The 18,254-nt window shown below is 40.9% G+C and overlaps 1 protein-coding gene across 1 annotated transcript in view; it reads right to left on the bottom strand.

Moving 5' to 3' along the window:
* Positions 1 to 18,254, bottom strand: part of LRP1 (LDL receptor protein 1) — a 335,280-nt gene that overhangs the window by 90,515 nt on the left and 226,511 nt on the right. The window contains exons 51-56 of the mRNA XM_080272895.1: positions 12,460 to 12,677; positions 8,626 to 8,814; positions 6,516 to 6,718; positions 3,767 to 3,928; positions 2,291 to 2,479; positions 368 to 459 (exon numbers count right to left, since the gene is read on the bottom strand). Coding sequence (XP_080129021.1) covers positions 368 to 459; positions 2,291 to 2,479; positions 3,767 to 3,928; positions 6,516 to 6,718; positions 8,626 to 8,814; positions 12,460 to 12,677 — 1,053 coding nt within the window. The remainder of the gene's footprint in view (positions 1 to 367; positions 460 to 2,290; positions 2,480 to 3,766; positions 3,929 to 6,515; positions 6,719 to 8,625; positions 8,815 to 12,459; positions 12,678 to 18,254) is intronic.

Below are 18,254 nucleotides of genomic sequence, written 5' to 3'. Positions count from 1 at the left end.
AGCTATGCCAGATAATTTTATTCAATTTAGGAGAGATTCCCCTGGCTGAAAGGACTAATAACAGAGATTTGGCAAAAGAATAGAGAACTGTCCAGTAAATGAAATAACAAAGATGAGTGAAGAGGATGAGTGGGCAGAAAGCAACACAAGTAAAAAAAATAAGACAGGATGGAATGAGTGGAACAAAGCATAAAAACCATGTGTAAATATAACCAGGAATATTCTGTATGATGTAGTACCTACAGTATAAGAATGTGGAAAAACATATGTATACAGAACTGCAAGAGGCAGGTGACAGAATGCTGTTACCTCTTAACATTGTCTTTACAACTTTTCCAAAGAACATGAACAGAAGTAAATGTCTAACCTGAAGTTGTCCTGAGGACACTCACGGGTGCTGCAATCCAGCATTTCATCTGATCCATCTGAGCAATCTCGATCTCCATCACACACCCAAACCTGCCAGATGATGCTATGGTGGTAAAAATGAATGATGTACCCTGCATTTACAAGAAGGGAATTTGTTGTACCCTGACTGAATCAATATAGAATGAGCTGCTGATAATGAATGCAAAAATCTTGTAGGAATGTGGATCAGTACAGTTTATTAAATGACCACTATCGACATTTACACTTGGCCGAATATGCAAATCCACTGAGATTTTAATTAAAAGCTATTAGGATAATATGTAATGAAAGAACAAAGAATTGTAGCTGAGCCAAGATGAATGCATGGAGAAGTCACACTGCTGTGGTCACCCAAGATGAATTACGAGGATATGGGATCAGTATACTGTACTCACAGACAGATAAATGTCCACCCGTCCCTACTGACTTGCCTAACTAAATTACATTTCCTCAAATCACATTACAGTGTACATTTCACCTTAATCCGTCCCGTGCGCTGTCCATATACAGGGTGTCCTGGGAGTTAAGTCAAAAACTTTGGGAAATGATAGAGGAGAGAATTCTAAGGAAAAAATATATGAACATGTGTCCAAATCTCAACCGTTACAGAGCTACAATTAATGATGACCTTATGGGTGAAGTATATGAAGGAGACCATTTTCGCCCATAAGGTCATCGGTAATTGTAGCTCCGTAACGGTTGAGATTTGGACACATGTTCATATGACATTTTTTGCTTAAAATTCCCTCATCTGTCATTTCTCAAAGTTTTTGACTTACCTCCAGGGACACCCTGTATATATGGAAAAACCAATAGTGTCAATACTGCCGAGTCCTTATATATACAGACTAACTCATTGTACCCTAAATTGCCGAGTCCGTATATATACAGACACGGTTTTCCTCACATTTGTGTAAAATTATTTGAGTCTGCCCTTAATGCATAACAGAAAATGGGATGACAGACACCCCTCCTCCCCTCCCATGCCTTAAACCAATATAATATATTTAAAAAAAAAGGGAATGTGAAAATACTTAAAATTAGCACGGAACCCCAACTTCCCATCACCATAATTTTGACTGTGGACACATTACATACACCAGGTTGCATTTCCATGCTACAAGTACTCCATGCATCCACCCAATCCACACCAAAATGGACTATCTATCCACATCAGCTGCTGATTGTATCTGAAAATAACCATCTGACTCAAATCTGGGTCACGCCACACTGCCAAAGATATTGTGCTTACTCTTGACTTCCAGTTGAAGTTGGAGAACTTCCAGGTGATGAACTAACTGATAGTGATGCATAAATAGCATATACAGTATAATGAAAATAATACAGTAGTGTATAAGTAAATATAATATAAGGAAAATAACATAAGAAGCATGTGATTTACCATAACTAATGTGACTATGTGCAGCTTGAGTGTTTATTGTGCCTTATGCAAGTGTTTATAGTGCCTTATACCAATATAATTATTTAAAAAAAAAAGTGAAAATACACAAAATTAGTATTAGTACCCCAACTTCCCATCATCATAGTTTCAGCTGTGGCTGCATCATGTAAACCAGGTTGAGTTTTCATGCTACAAGTACTACATGCATCCACCCACTCCACACCAAATTGGACTATCTATCCACATCACAAACATCGGTTTTCAGGCAGAAAACAGCCAAAGTGAGCACTTTTACTACCTCTAGGTTTATTTTGACCACTTTTCAGTTCTATTCATAGAAAAAAAAAAAAAAAAGTTGAAAATGGCCAGTAGTGTGGGTCACACAGCCTCCCAGGCCCTTGGCACTGGAGGCCAAAAAGCCAACAAAGGCTCAGACACAGAACGAGTTAAACTTCATCAGCATGACAATGCTATCTTTACCTTTGGGATGCACTGAGATTTGTTGTTGCACGAGAACCAGTCAGCTGAACATGAAGGAATAGGACAGTTGGCTTCATCTTCCCCGCCACTACAGTCCATCTTTCCATCACACCTGCGACTGCGAGCAATACAATATGCCCCAGTATTGTTGTGAGCTGGACACTTAAACTGCGATGGCACACAAGCATACTGAAGATGGGAAAAGTAACCTACATGAAGAATTTGCAATAACAGTAAAAGCAGTCAGTCCCATTTACCCCCTGAAGATATATGAGCCCAAAGCTAGGAGTGCCCAGCCTACACCCTTCATAATATTGTAAAATTAAAAGCCTCTTGGATATCTGAACAAATTTGCAGAGCAGTAATCTTCTTCCTGACTGGCATTTTAAACCATTATTTTTGCATTTCTTTTCACTTCTCAACAACAGTGATTAAAGGACCCATGAGAAACACAAATTGCTTACAACAACCACCTAGAACCATGAAGTCAGTGAGCAGAGATATACATTCACCACACTGGCCTCCAACTTCTGATCTCAGGTATTGAAATTCATCTATGAAATTATTAAGTACAGTGATCCCTGTGTTATAGTGCTTTTGGTTATATCAGTTTTTGTTTTTACTGTGAAATGAAAACCTGCACTTCGGCTATTACTGTATAGTGAATTTTTCAGTTTAAAAAACACCATTATTGCATGCCTGAGCTGGCTTCTGCTGACAGTGATGGTACAGTGTCTGTGGTTTCTGGTGGCCTTGAGGGATTCAAAGATGAAGTCCTGTTCAAGGAGTTAACCCCATTAGGTGGAGACCACTCACTCTCCACCCCCTAGCCACAGAACCTCTTACCTTAAGCCCATCTCATGTCTCTCTGTGGTACATGTTTCTTCCTTATTGTGCCCTTTTTCATCACTTTCTGTTTACCCAACCATGCCTATGTGTGTTTCTGGTACTTTCCATAACAACAGGTGTGTATTTAGTGGGCCTAAATTGTTATTGAATGGATAATAACTGTTACCAGTTAGGATAAATCACATTCATTCTGAGTATTCATTATCATGCAGTTCCATTAACACGTGCCATGTTCGGTATCAGTTATGTGCGATATTCAAGGGAACAGTGTACTGTATTATCACTGGCACTTTCTATTATTCACTGAGGTATAATTATAAAGCTGAATAAAACTGCCTCATGGTGAGCAGAACTAAATTAAATAGAATGTTGTAAAAAGAGACACCACTTGGCAAAAGAGATTAATGAAGAAATTTTATAGCCCCTGCATTACAAGATATCTTTTCTACTGTCAACAAACTTGTCTTTTGGTTGGACAGAATGTAGTGCTGTAAAGTAAAAAAAATATATAATGAATGGGTTAAGCTTTTAAACCTGAATCAGATTTCCCTCTTTGGTATTTTTGGTCCTGAAGAACGTATCAGCACTGCTTACCCTCACCTCCTGCTGTAAAATGACAGGCCTTACTTGGTCACAGTCAGGTTCGTCTGAACCATCTTTGCAGTGGTCGTGGTTGTCGCAGATGAGAGAAGGGTGAATGCAGTTACCATTATCACACTGAAACTGACCAGGTGTGCATTTGTACTCTGGGCAGTCCTCTGGCTCATCTGATAGGTCACCACAGTCATCCTAGTGTAGTCATAAGCAACATGTAAGGTGATGCAGTAACTAATGGTTTGTATGGCATGTAAATTCAGTAAACCCTTGTTTTTCACAGTTTCTGTTTCCACAAGACACATTTTACACAGATTATCAGCCTCTACCCCAACCCATTTTGCAGGGTGATCAACACATTTTGCATGGCAAAATTACTGACTGTCACTCATTTCTTCCCTACCAACATTCGAAATACCTGTCTTTGACAAATCTGGGGAAGGTTCTGAGGGCTTTCAGGTATAGCCTCAACCCTCAAGGGGTTACACGTAATTAAAATTCCACTTATTGGTGAGTTATACTTCCACTTATTTACCATTTATTACCATCATATTCTTGTTCATTCACTGTTTCTTATGCCTAGTGATCATTTTGTTTTTATTTACAGTAGAATCCCTCTAACCAGGATGAGAAATCTGGGCAGACAAATTCGATGTAACTCAGACAAGTACAAGTTGTGTGAAGTAACGCTCCTAGTTGCAGCTATGTGTTTAGAGTGAATGATTTTCTACTAATGATATGTTTTTTACAGAGAAGATAAAGTTGTACAGGAAAGATGTTGCCCAGTTGGCCCTAGGCTTAAGCCAGCCCCCAGATGTAAACAAAAATGTCAATAGAAGAAAAACTGAAAATCATTGTAAAGCAAGGCAATAGAACATCTTCAGCCTAAACTGCAACAGAATATGGCATTTCAAAACAGTATGTCTCTGATATAAAGAAAGATAAAGACAAGCCTTTGAGCAGTGCAGCCAGGTTTGGTGTTAGTAGTGAACAGTCAACAGTGAATTGATTTAGGCAGCTAACCTATGAAAGTTTACATGGGGCTGTTTATAAATGATACCTACGGCAATGTTCAGCAGGTGTTGGAGTTAGAGGCATTGAAATTAAGCAACTGCTAAATGTCTGGCAAAACATATGAAATATAAAACCCACAGCATTTGCCCACGAATGCATGTTGCCTGCCGTCACTAAAACAAACTAGATCAGCAACCCTCTGGCAATAGGAGACATATCATTGCAGCTTCACCAAAATCTTTGCTGTTTACTCTTACTAAGTTAAATAGCACGCTGACATTCACAAGTCAGGGATTCTATTCTGGTGAAGGTCATTGAGTATAACAGGTCTTTGAAGAATATTTAATAGTTGCCCCTTAAATAGCCATCCTCATAATTGAGGATGCAATAGAAAATGATGAATAATGGCAAGCTAATAGAGAAAGTCTTTATTTATTTATTGTTATTTTTTTCAAAATACTCTGGCAGTCTAGAGGCATATCTTTGCAACTTCATCAAAAGTATTAACAAGTCATATCCCAGGATACTGTCCTGAAAGTTTGAATACAAAATGCTCACTTGATTTTGAGATCTTTGGAAACAGCCCGAAACACACACACACACAGGCATTTATATTATTCCCCTGCTAGGCAGGCAATAATGAGGGTTTCAGGGCAAGTCCTGGGTGACTATTTAGATTTAGAAAAAAAAACAAACATGACATTGTGAAGGCAGGCAATCATGAGGGTTTTAGGGCAAGTCCTGTGTGGCTATTTAGATTTAGAAAATGACACAACATTGTGAATTATAATTTTAAAGTGAGCAAAACACTTTCTAAGGCTATTCAAAATTTATCTGCTGTAACTTAGACAACCTCATAACTCAGACAGCCTTCCCGCCTTCAATAAACCAGGGTAGAGGGGTTTTACGGTATGTGTTTGGTGGGAGGTATATTTTTCAAAAGAGGGCTTTGGGAAAATTTTGGACAGTAGCCAAAAATAGTGGTTCTTTTAGAATTATTTGATCTGTTTAATTTTCACAGTAATTTCTCAAGATGAGAAACTAAGGTCTATTATAGTGTCCACTGAGAATAATGACAGTACATATATTAAAGTGAAAGTACTGTGGAGCACACAGTAGGATAATATGTTCAAACTCAATAAATTAACTCCATGTGGCATAATGGCCCATAATTATTACTCTTGTCAAATTTACACTTTGGTGACCTTTCAGGCAAAAATATGTAATTTTTGTCTGGACCAAGTATAACAGCTAAGAATCATCTTTCTGTCCAAGAAGGATACTGTAGCTTTAAAAACAATGGATATTTCAGTTGTCATTCAGCAGTGGGAAAGAAACAGTGTAAAGTTTCATTATAATTTTGACAATTGTAATCATAATCACAATCATCATCACCACCATCCCAGTTCTTATTCTCACCTAAAAAATGGGATGAGATAGGGTCCAGAAACATAGAAACGGAATGCTCAAATTAGGAGAATTATCCACAACCTGCCAAGTGTTGATTGGGCTACACAGTCATTCACCTGTCATTCAAACCTTCAAAATCTTGACCTCATCTCACAAAACAATCTGCATAGTCTTCTTTAAAAATAAGCCTCACATATTTGTGTGAAAGTTTTCTATCAGTTATTCAAGTTATAAAGTGAAGTCCAAATCTTTGTCACTTTCTTATCCATACATGGAGAGAGAGAGAGAGAGAGAGAAACATGCTTGAATTACTCTGCAAAAGACAGTGCTACATATTTTAAGTAGGATGACTGCTTACCTGTGTGTCACATTTCCACCAGAATGGGATACACTTGTATGTTGAGTTACAGACGAACATAGAAGAGAGGCAGTTGTGCTCACAAGACACTCCATCATTACGAAGTACAAAGTTTTCAGGGCACGTGCACGTTTTACCTCCACCAGGTGCTAGCAAGCACATTGTATCACAGTTACCATTGTCCTTACATGGGTTGTTCTCCACTGATGTGACATGAAAATGGAGAAAGGAATATTTAAAATGCAAAATGACTTTTCCAACAAAGAAAATGAAAGAAATTGCATTGTACCGTTAAAGTTACAAGAATCAATCAATCAATCACACACACACACACACACACACACACACACACACACACACACACACACACACACACACACACACACACACACACACACACACACACACAGAACAACTGGCGGATAAAATTCACAGTTTAATCATGTGTTCTCTGGAAGAGGGGAAAGTGCCACGAGAATGGAAAGGGGCAAATGTGGTACCAATTTATAAGGGAGGAAACAGGGAAGAACCCCTGAATTATAGACCAGTGTCTCTAACCAGCATGGTCGCAAAATTGTGTGAGAGAATCCTGAAAGACAGATGGATAAAATATCTGGAAGAGATGAATATTTTGGCTGAATGTCAGTTTGGATTCAGAAGTGGAAGGTCATTTGTTTCTAACTTGTTGAGCTTTTACTCAAGAGCGATTGATGTGGTACAGGAGAGAGATGGTTGGGTGGATTGTGTGTACTTAGACTTAGAGAAGGCCTTTGACAAGGTACCTCATAAGAGACTAATGTGGAAACTAGAATATATAGGAGGACTGAAGGGGAAACTCCTGGAATGGATGAGAGACTTTTTGAGAGACAGACAAATGAGGACAGTAATAAAGGATAGGATGTCTGGATGGAGGGAAGTAACAAGTGGAGTCCCTCAAGGCTCAGTGTTGGCGCCAGTAATGTTCCTGATTTACGTAAATGATATGGTAGATGGAGTGAACAGTTATGCAAGTCTGTTTGCTGATGATGTAAAGATCTTGAGGAAGGTAGAGGTTGAGGAGGATTGTAAAATACTGCAGGAGAATTTGGATAGGATACACAATTGGAGCCGGACGTGGGAAATGAAATTTAATGTAAAGAAATGTAAAATATCGGAAATAGGTAAAAGTACCAAGAGGCCATCACTGAATTATTTGTTGGGTGATGAATTAATCACAAAAATGAGAGAAGAGAAAGATTTGGGAGTGCTGGTCCAAGATAGTATGTCACCTGAAAAACACATTAACAAGGCATTTAGAGAGACGTATAAACTCTTGACTAACATAAGAGTAGCATTTCATTATGTGGATGAGGAGATGATGAAAAAATTGATAGTGGCCATGATCCACCCCAGGTTAGAATATGCAGCGGTAGTGTGGTCCCCACACAAAAGGAAAGATATAAACAAGATTGAGAGAATACAAAGAACAGCAACCAAGATGGTCCCCAGTCTGGCAGATCTGTCATACAGAGAGAGGCTGGAAAAGCTGGATTTGCCTTCCTTAGAGGAAAGGAGAAGGAGGGGAGACATGATTGCAGTGTTCAGGACCATGATGGGAGCAGATAAAATTGACCGAGAAGAACTTTTTTTATGGGATAAGAGAGCAACAAGAGGACACGGAATGAAATAGAAAAATTCAATCTGCTTGAAGGATATCAAGAAATATAGCTTTCCTTACGGAAGTATAGACTTATGGAATAGCCTGGACAAAGAGATCATCCAGTCTAAAAACTTAAACGAGTTTAAAGCTAAATTTGACTTACTGAGAAACAGCAACGGGAACCCATGAGCATAGCACATTTCGTGTATATCACAATTAGGTATATTAGGTAAATACATAAGTATTTGGAATGACTTAGACAAAAAGGTGGTGCAGGAGAAAAACATTTATGTGTGAAAAGGTAGACTAGATAAATGTGGATATGGAGACAGGACAACACGAGCATTGCTCAATTCCTATATACTACAAATAGGTAAATACACACACACACACACACACACACACACACACACACACACTAAAAACTTATGTTTTTGCAAACAGTCCATTCATTTAAGATAAATCACTCACATTTTAGTTGTCTGTAGGGATGGTAAACATGTATATCCATGGGTCTGTGCATGGCATTGTAGATAGTTTGAATGTTTCGACCAGAATATTTCTCAGCTCGTACCACACTCTTTGGCTCCCAGTCTGTCCAGTAGAGGGAATCCTCAAACACAGTGATGGCAAAAATATGTCGCACATACTTGGAGGAGTCTGTGGAGAAAGGAAATTGTGGAATTTATATTAATTGTAATACATTACAACTGCACATCCACTATATAATGAAACAGTGGGGTGGAATGAGTTATCCAATTTTGTAGTTGTTGATGGTCAGTACTGTACTTAATTTATGAACCTGGATTAATTATATACCTACCCAAGTTTGTGATACACTGTGGTACTCTGAGTGTTTGTTTGTTTGTTTGTTTTTTTGTGGGTTCAGTATAGTAATGTACAACCTGGTATTGTACAGCCCCCCCCCCCCATTATCTGATCCCTCAGTAACTGATAAATGTAAGAGTGTGTAAGAAACGGAATCTAAAGGTGAATGTAGGGAAGAGTAAAGTGATGGTCTTTGAAAGAGGTGAAGTCAGTGAATGTACAGTGAGGTTGGATGGTGAGGAATTGGAAAATGTGAGTACATTTAAGTACTTGGGTAGTGTGATGAGTAAGGATGGAGGTTTGGAGGGTGAAGTGCTTCAAAGGGCACAGCAGGGAAGAAGGGTTGCTGGTTCCTTGATAGCAGTGATAAGAAACAGGGAAGTGAGCATGGAAGTGAAAAAGTTACTACATGACAGTATTGTGATACGAACTCTAACGTATGGAAGTGAAGCTTGGACGTTGTTGGAAGGACACAAGTCAAGAGTGAGAGCAGTGGAAATGAGTTATTTAAGAGGAGCCTGTGGAGTCACATGGAGAGACAGGCTGACGAATGAGGATATAAAGGAGCATTGTGGTGTGGATGTGGATGTGATAGGAAGCGTTATGAGGAACACACTGAGGTGATTTGGCCATGTGGAGAGGATGGAGGGTGAAAGACTGACGAAGTGAGTGTATGTGAGTGAGGTGGAGGGGAGAAGAGGGAGGGGGAGGCCGAGGATGAGATGGAGGGATGGGGTGGAGAGGTATATGAGAGAGGGGGGTGTGAGTTGGGAGCAGGGCAGTGAAATGGCGGGGGACAGGGTGACGTGGAGGCGATTTGTTTGTGGCCACCCCAAACGGGACTGAGGCGTCTGGCAATAGATAGATTGATAGAATAGATCATTGTCACCTTGAATGCCTGGACTAAATAACCTATCCCTTGTTCCCTGTGCCTCTGGTGGAGTAATGCTAGGTTAGATGGTGGATATTGATGGATTTATAATATTTACTGGTACTGGAAAATATAAGTTTCTTGGCAATTATATGACTGCTATTGAAGAGGATAAGTTAGAGCATCAGTCATTACATAACTATGAAATATTAGTATTTTTGTGAATGCAGGTCTACTTAAGCAGTGGAAGAATAGTGTGTGCATTGATGAAATGATCATATGAAGAGAATGAATGTGGAGAGAATGATGAATCTGAAGATGAAAGGAGGCATGTTAGGCCAGGAGGGTGGTTGGATCTAGTACGTGAATGTGTGAGGAAGTAAGTTATAGTTGATAAGGTTAGGGAATTCATAGGGCATGTAGTTGCTTGGATGAAGTACATATGGAGGAGCTTATGACAAGTGTTTGGCACCCCTATTTGTATTGACAACAAATGCAATAATTATTTGGCAGGCGTAGCAGACTGGGTTGTTAAACTGGCCCCAGGCATTTTTCAGTCATGTTGGCCCACATTTTCAAATGATGGAAGACTGTGGAGGAGTGAGAGAGTAAATATGTGAGTAAGGTGTGATTGAGTGAGGGAACACGTAAATGAGTGTGTGGCGAGTGAGTGATTGAGTGGGAAGTGAGTGAGTGAGTGGGGAGTGAAAGAGTGGGAAGTGAGAGTGCATGAGTGGGAACTGACAGAGTGAGCAGATGGGAACTAAGTGAGTGAGTGAGTGACTGTGTGAATGATCAAGGGCATGGGGAGGGAGTGGGTGAGTAATTGAATTGGTGAGTGCATGAGTGAGGCAGAAGTGTGTGACAAAGTTCATGAATGAGTATAGAATGACAATGAATGAGTGAGTGGTGAGAGAGAGAGTGAGTGAGGATTGAGTTAGTGAGTGAGTGAATGACAGAGAGTGACTGACAGAGTGAGTGGACAGTTTGACTAGAATATGTGAGTGAAAAGTGTAAAAGGGTGCGAGCATAAGGGAGGAAAGAGAGGGAAAAGGGAGAGGAGGGAGGAGGTGGCAAAAAAGGTGAAGGGCTGAGAAGAGGGATGGGGTGAGAGGAGGAAAAAGAGTGTAGGAGGAGGAAAGGGAAGAGTCAGTAAAAAGAGGGATGTGAGGAGAGAAATGTTACAAAAGTAGGGGATGATTGGTAAAAAGAGAGAGATGGAGAAGTGACAGAAGAGAGGCAGGTGTAAGATGTGAATAAAATGAGATAAGGTAAGGAGAAAGAAGAAATAGTGAGGAGTGGGGGATGGAATACAAGGTTAGAGAAAGGAAATGGGGATGGGATGTTGGTGGAGAGCAGCAGTGCAGGGAGGGAAGGGGTAGAAGGAGGGAGGAAGAGGGAAGGGGAGAGAAAATGGAATATGATGTGGAGGATAAGGGGGGAGGGAGAAGAGGAGGAGGACAGGACAAGAAGGAAGAGTGTAGAGAGAGAGAGATGCTGAGGTCTAGAGGAATACCCACTTATCTTACACTAGCCAGTCATTGTACTTTATTCAAATCGCGCATCTGGATTTCTTGTTGCTGAATTTGTCATCCTGACATAGTCCACGTGATATATGTTCTTTTAGTAAATTTCTTATCTTGGCTGATTTCTGCATCCTGAAAGTAATCTAACATCTTTCAACTCTTTATTATCTGTGGCCAATTATGAATGAGCAAGAGCATCTTTGCTGATTTCTACATCCTGAAATTAATTTGGAATCTTTCAACACTCCATTATCTATGGGCTATTATGAACGATCAAGTGTTGCATCTTGGCTAATTTTTGCATTCTGAATTTAATTAGACTTTTTTTTTTTTTTTTTTACATTCCTTTGTCTGTGAATGATTCCAAATAATTACATTTTGTATCTTTTGATTTCTGCATCAGTAATTTGATTTGACTTCTTTAAACATCTTGTAATCTGTGTTCAGTTATGAATAATCTCTCCTTCACCTTGTTATGTTGTATAATCATGATGGTACTCCTTCACTCACCCAACCTCCGTTCATTCTTTCCTGCCTACTCACTTACCCATGGTACCAGCAGGGGCAGCAGTCTTTTCTTAGACAAAAGTAAAATTTTGTGTCATGATTATAGTCATAAAATGAAAAAGGTCCCACCTTGACTGACAAAAAAGATTGCTAAGAAATGCTAAAAGGCATGTGCGAGGTTATTCTACAACTAATGAGAGGGGGGAAGCTTGCAAGTACACGCCATGATCTACTGGCCTACTGCCAGACAAGAGCACCAACCCACCTATCATTGCCTAGATGCCCTTTTGGCCAGTGTGTTACAGAATAATATCAAGAAGAGTGTGGAGATGTTTAGACTTGTGATGTGTGGTCAGGATTCTGGGGGCATGAGTGATGTATTTATAACTGTGGTTTATTTTGCTGGATATGCTGTTGATATTCTGCCACTTTTGTATTTTCACTTTCCTTGTTTCTGGATCCTACCTTACTTCATCCATGGGTGGGAAAGAAGTTCATGATGATGGTGGTGATGAAAAGTTCCTAAGAATGTGCAAAAAATCCTCCATGTTTTGAATAACCTTGTTGCTGTACCTTTGTCTTTAATTACTCTAATATTGTTCCCATCAAGGTCAGAGTAAGCAATGTAGTCTTGGTGAGCATCTGCCCAGAATAGCTGCTTGGTGACATAGGAGATTGTGAGGGCATTGGGCCAGCCAAGGGAGGAATTCACAATAATTTTCTGACCAGATCCATCCATTCCAGCTTTGCCGATGTGTGGTAGATTACCCCAGTCCGTCCAGTACATGTAGCTGTGAAATAAAATTTGTATTATAAAAATTCATTATGCAGGTATCCATGGTACAGAATTATCTTACAAGAATTTATCAAAATTCATACATTATATAAGAGATATAATGTGGTTTAGTGGTCCTTTAAGCTAATCATGGTAGGTAAATCCCATTTGCTCACTATAAATGAATGTAACAGGCTGGCAGTGGGATGGAGAGCACCCGTGAGGACACAGTATGAGTTAGTTAAGATCACTCATCAGTTTCCAGCTCTTTACCGTTTTCTTTTTGATATTTTCATTATTTTGCTGTTAAATATGGTAAATATCACATTTTAATTTTTACATCTTATTTTAGATGATAGCTGAGCAGCTTTTTAATAAAAATATTGTGTACAGTATGGAGTTGCTGGAAAGGGACACCCCAATATGGTGGCACTGGTATTACAATGTGGCGCCATTGCACAATTATACAATATGTCCCTCAACTCTCCTCCATTTCCCTTAGAAGGAGGATGGTGGACTGCCAGAGGAGGGCATGAGTCAGCATTTCATTGGGTTCACATTTCGTATGAACTTGGGGTAAAGTTTCTGTTTCTTACCGTAAATAGAAAAGACACTGAAACTGTGTAACAAAGAATTTGTTTATTGAATTTTTTTTTTGTCATGTTAGACTCAGTTTTCCACGCTGATTCCATTGGTGTACATTTTGTTTGTCTGTCTCTAGGTTTTTGTCAACAATTGGCAATGGTTTATTTTTAGTCTTGTTACCATGCACCGATGTAATGGCTGACATATCGCTTCCCATCTCTCTCTCTCTCTCTCTCTCACACACACACACACACACACACACACACACACACACACACACGACCATTATTGTCATGCAAAGCTGATTGAGTCAGTTCATTCGATGAGCTAGTCTCACATTGCTAGTTTGGCTGGTCAACATCTTTTTGAGCTGTTCCTGAAGGTGTTTCTGTTGATGAGAATGACCAATATACATTCTTGCAAGCTGTCAGCCGATACGTTTCATTATGTATACGGAGAATATATTGGACTGAGGATGATCAAACACAAAATCCACCAAATTTGCTCGAGCATACAGAGCATATTTTGGCATGGCAATGGGCAGTCAATATAAGGATTGGGCTTCGCACTACACTTGAGGTAGCTGTCACTCTGCGCTTGAAACTTGGCTATGAGAAGCGAGAAAGAAGATGCCTCTTGCAGTTCTGAGAGTGTGGTGAGAGCCTTCAAATCACCACGGCGATTATTATTTTTGCATGGTCGATATAAGTGGTGCGAAGAGCATTACGGGCAGAAAGAACATTGTACAGTATATCCAAATTTGTGTTCTTCTACCTCTTCAGTGCCTCACAACGATAAGCTGGCAATTCCTATCCCTCCTGCAGACACGGAAATTGTCTCTGACCATGAGGACATTGTCGATGATGGAGGGGAAAGTGATGATGAATCGTATGTTGGAGAACGTTTCGGAGACACTCCACACTTCCCCAACCAGCAAGAACTGGATGACTTGGTCCGAGATTTAGGACTCACCAAGTCCAGTGCTGAGCTGGTGGCATCATGTCTAATTGAAAGGAACTTGTTGGATCCCGGTTGCAAGTTGAGTTATAGGAATCGCCACAGCAAGTTTGCGTCCTTCTTCAAATTTTGTAAAGAACATCGTTGTGTCATATGTTTTGATGTTAGGGGTTTGTTCCAAGCCATGGGAGTGGATTACAAGGCCTGAGAATGGCAACTCCTCATAGACAGTTCCGTGAAGAGCCTAAAAGCTGTACTTTTGCATAATGGCAACAAACTCCCATCAATTCCAGTTGCACATTCTGTGGAAATGAAAGAAGGCTATGAGAATGTGAAGATTTGTCTGACAAAGATCAAGTACTCAGATCACAATTGGGAGGTTTGTAGGGATTTCAAAATGATTTCGTTCCTACATGGAATGCAAGGCGGTTATACGAAGTACAGTACTTACATTTTTTATGCTTGTGAGACAGCTGGAGCAATGCAGAACATTTCGTGAGGAAAGACTGGCCTCTCAGAGAGAGTCTCACACCAGGCTCATGCAGTGTTCTGAGAGCTCCACTCATCTCCAGAGAGATGGTATTGCTACCGCTGTTGCACGTAAACCTTGGTCTTGTGAAACAATTTGTGAAAGCCATCGACAAGGATGGCGATGCGCTTCTGCATATCCAAGCGAAGTTTCCCAAGTTGAGTTTGGCAAAGGTGACAGCTGGCATATTCACTGGGCCACAAGTTTGAAGAATGCTTGCAAGTCGTGAACTCCAGGGTAAAATGATTGATGATGAAGAGCATGCTTGGAATGTTTTCAGCAGGGTTGTGGAAGGTTTTCTTGGCATCCAGAGTTGACCAGATTCCCCACAGCTTGTTGATGACTTGATTGGGGCATTCCACCAGCTTGGATGCAGAATGTCAATCAAATTGCACTGTCTACATTCCCACCTTGATATCTTCAAAAGCAGTTTGGGTGCAGTCAATGAGGAGCATGGTGAACGGTTCCACCGGGACATTCTGCTGATGGAAACCAGATATCAAGGCAGGTGGAACGAGTCAATGATGGATGATTACTTTTGGGAATCGTTGCACAATTGTCATCACAGCTACAGAAAAAAGTCAAGATCAAAAGTGCATTTCTAGATACTATGTGCCCTGCATTCCTTGTGATGTTACTGTTTGCTCATTTTCTCTAGAAACTTTTCCACTAAAGACTTAAGAATGAATATCTGATCTACACAACCTCTTGCCTTCTTGAAACCCCCCTGTTCTTCTCAAACTAATTCCTCTGTTATTTCCCCAACTTGATCAATAAGTATCCTGCCATTCAATTTTCCTATTGCACTAAGAAGACAAATGCCTCTGTGATTACCACACATTTCTTTTTCCCCTTTTCCCTTTTACAGGGGAATAATTATACCTGACTTTGAATCCTTTGGGACCCCACCTTCCTCTCAGGCCAATGTAGACATCTTCCACATCCATTCTACTACTATCTCTCCCCCATGCTTCAGCATTTCACCACACACTCCATCAATTCCTTGGGCTTTTCCCATTTTGCCTTTCTTCATTGCTTACACTACTTCTATCCTACTGATTCCTTCCTCTCTTTTCACATCCCTCTGTCTCCCAGCCATTCCCGAGACACTTGTATCTACATTAATTTCAGTCTCTATGTTCAACAGTTCCTTAAAGTGTTTTCTTCATTTTTTCTTCCTTCTTCTCTAGCAATTTACCATTTTTATCTTTCACTCCTCGACTTACTTCTTTTTCACCCTGTCTAACTCTCTTTACCTCTTTCCAGAACATTTTCTTACATTACCTCCACTTTACACTAAATTCCTTCCAAATTCCTCATCCGCTCTCTTCTTACTCTCTCTTACTAATCTTTTCACCTCTCTTTTCCACTCTACATATAACTTTTTCTTCTGTCTCTCAACTTCCTCCATGTCCCTTTTCTCATCCACTCATTATTGTATATGCTTTCTTCTTTTGCGCCAATGCCTGTCTTGCCTCTTCATTCCACCATGATATTCCTTGCACCCCCTTTTGTCTTCTCTTCATCCCACACACGACTTGATATGCTGCACAGGTGTTTGTTGTGTTCAGACTATTTTGTTTACGTCTCACATCTCTCGCCTTTGCCCAGTGTTTTCCATTGAGAAGAAGAGCTTCTGCCAAGAAATCTCCCATCACCTTTTCATCTGGGAAAGCCATGGGGAGAAATTTTTCCATTACTGAGAAGCATGAGGTGATTGAGACCCACGAGAGAGGTATGAGCAAGGCCGAACTCATACGCAAATATGAACTGGAAATGACATCCTTCCATAATATCCTGAAGGTGAAAGGTAAAACAAAGGAAGCCATGAAGAAAACAAAAAGCTTGAAGAATGGGAAGGGTGTGTTCAGGACCAGGAAGCTGCCAAAGGAGTAGCTGGATGAAGCTGTGTACAAGTTGTACATGCAAGAGAGAGCTGAGGGGTGTCCCTGTTCATAGTCTGGACATCCAGCATGCACCACAAAGGCTTGCTGCACACCTCAGAATCAAAGATTTTGAGTTCTGTGGTGGCTGGCTGTGGAGGCTCAGGGGGCACCATGGCAATGTTAACAGGGCAATAACTGAAGAGCTGCTTAATGCCAGTGTTAATGCTCTGGAGCCATTTGTTCAACATCTTCAGAAGCCGATGTGGGGAGATTGCCTGCGTGAGTTCCAAATTTACAATGCAAATGAAACTGGGCCCTTCTGGCGCTCTTTTCCTTATAACACCCAGGCTTTGAAAGGTATTGGCGGCACTCCAGGGCATAAAACAGTGAAGTTGCAGCTCTCTATTATGGCAAGAGCAAGTGGCCCGAGCCACTGAAGGACATCATGGCCAAGCTTCCTGTGGTGTATCATTGGAACAAATCTCTCTGTTCTCCCCTCCTCCTCCTTGACTCTGGGCATAATTTTCAGAGCCTGTTTCTAAGGCCCAGTAATCCTCTTACATACCATACACCTCCTCATGTCACCACTTTGATGCTGACATCCACCATCCATACTGAGTACATGCTAGGGCTGTCTCATACAGGATTGGTGTATTGGTATTAGTAGGGGTATTTTTATGACATGTTGATGGGTCTTCTGGTAGATTATCATTATTGACTGGTTCCATGACAACTTTGGCCTTCCAAAAAATAAATGGCATCAGTCCTGATGAAATGAAGACAGTGCTGCCGTTGGACAGTGCCCTAGTCCATCCTTCCACCACCAAACTGCACAGCAAGGAAAGACAAATCAAGGCCTTGTTCCTACCATCCAACACTACTGCCATGATCCAGCCCATGAACCAGGGAGTTAAAGTGCCAAGAGGCACTACAGAAACTTCTACCTGCAGCAGTGCCTCATTGTGACTGAGGATGGGATGGACTTGGATGACTGTGAGGACACTAGAGGCAAGAAGACACTCCAGAATTTCAAGAACTACACTGCTGAGGATGCCATCTTCGACTGGGTAGAGATGTGGAAGAAAGTGCCACTTGCCACGCCTTGGGATGCATCGTGCAAACTCCCCCAAACCTCCAAGACTCCAGCACCACAGCAAGGATTTGAGCCACCAAGGATGGCAGAATTGTTAGCAGCTGCAGGGCAGAGGAAGCTTGCTGAGGAGGAGCTGCATAAGTAGCTGGATGAGGATGCTGGTGTGCCTGGCTACCATCACCAGAGGGAGGAGGAAATTGTGACATATCTCTAGAAAGACAAGACACCAGTAAAGGATGAGGATGAAGAGGAGGAGGAGGGGGCACCTAGACCATCTCTAGCTGCAGGCATTGATGCTGCAGATATAATCCTTACTATTATAGACAGAATTCGAGGACCTCTTGCTCAACATTATGAAATCATGCGCTTGTCAGGCTGGAGTTAATGCAGCAGCAGCAGCCTCCAGCCTAAGATCTCCCAGTTTTTCAAGCCTCTGCCCTCTTCTGCTGACAAGAGAATTCACAGTCAGATTCCTTCGCTGTGTCTGTAGCATCAACCTCCTCACCCAGCCTCCACATATCCTCAGAATCCAGCACTACAACC

Source organism: Coenobita brevimanus, chromosome 6 (assembly GCF_032717465.1).
Source record: "Coenobita brevimanus isolate Jiangsu-jjx chromosome 6, ASM3271746v2, whole genome shotgun sequence".
In the NCBI taxonomy this organism is placed as follows: domain Eukaryota; kingdom Metazoa; phylum Arthropoda; class Malacostraca; order Decapoda; family Coenobitidae; genus Coenobita; species Coenobita brevimanus.
Note: the sequence above shows the minus strand (reverse complement) of the source record. Positions and strands in the feature narration are given on the sequence as shown.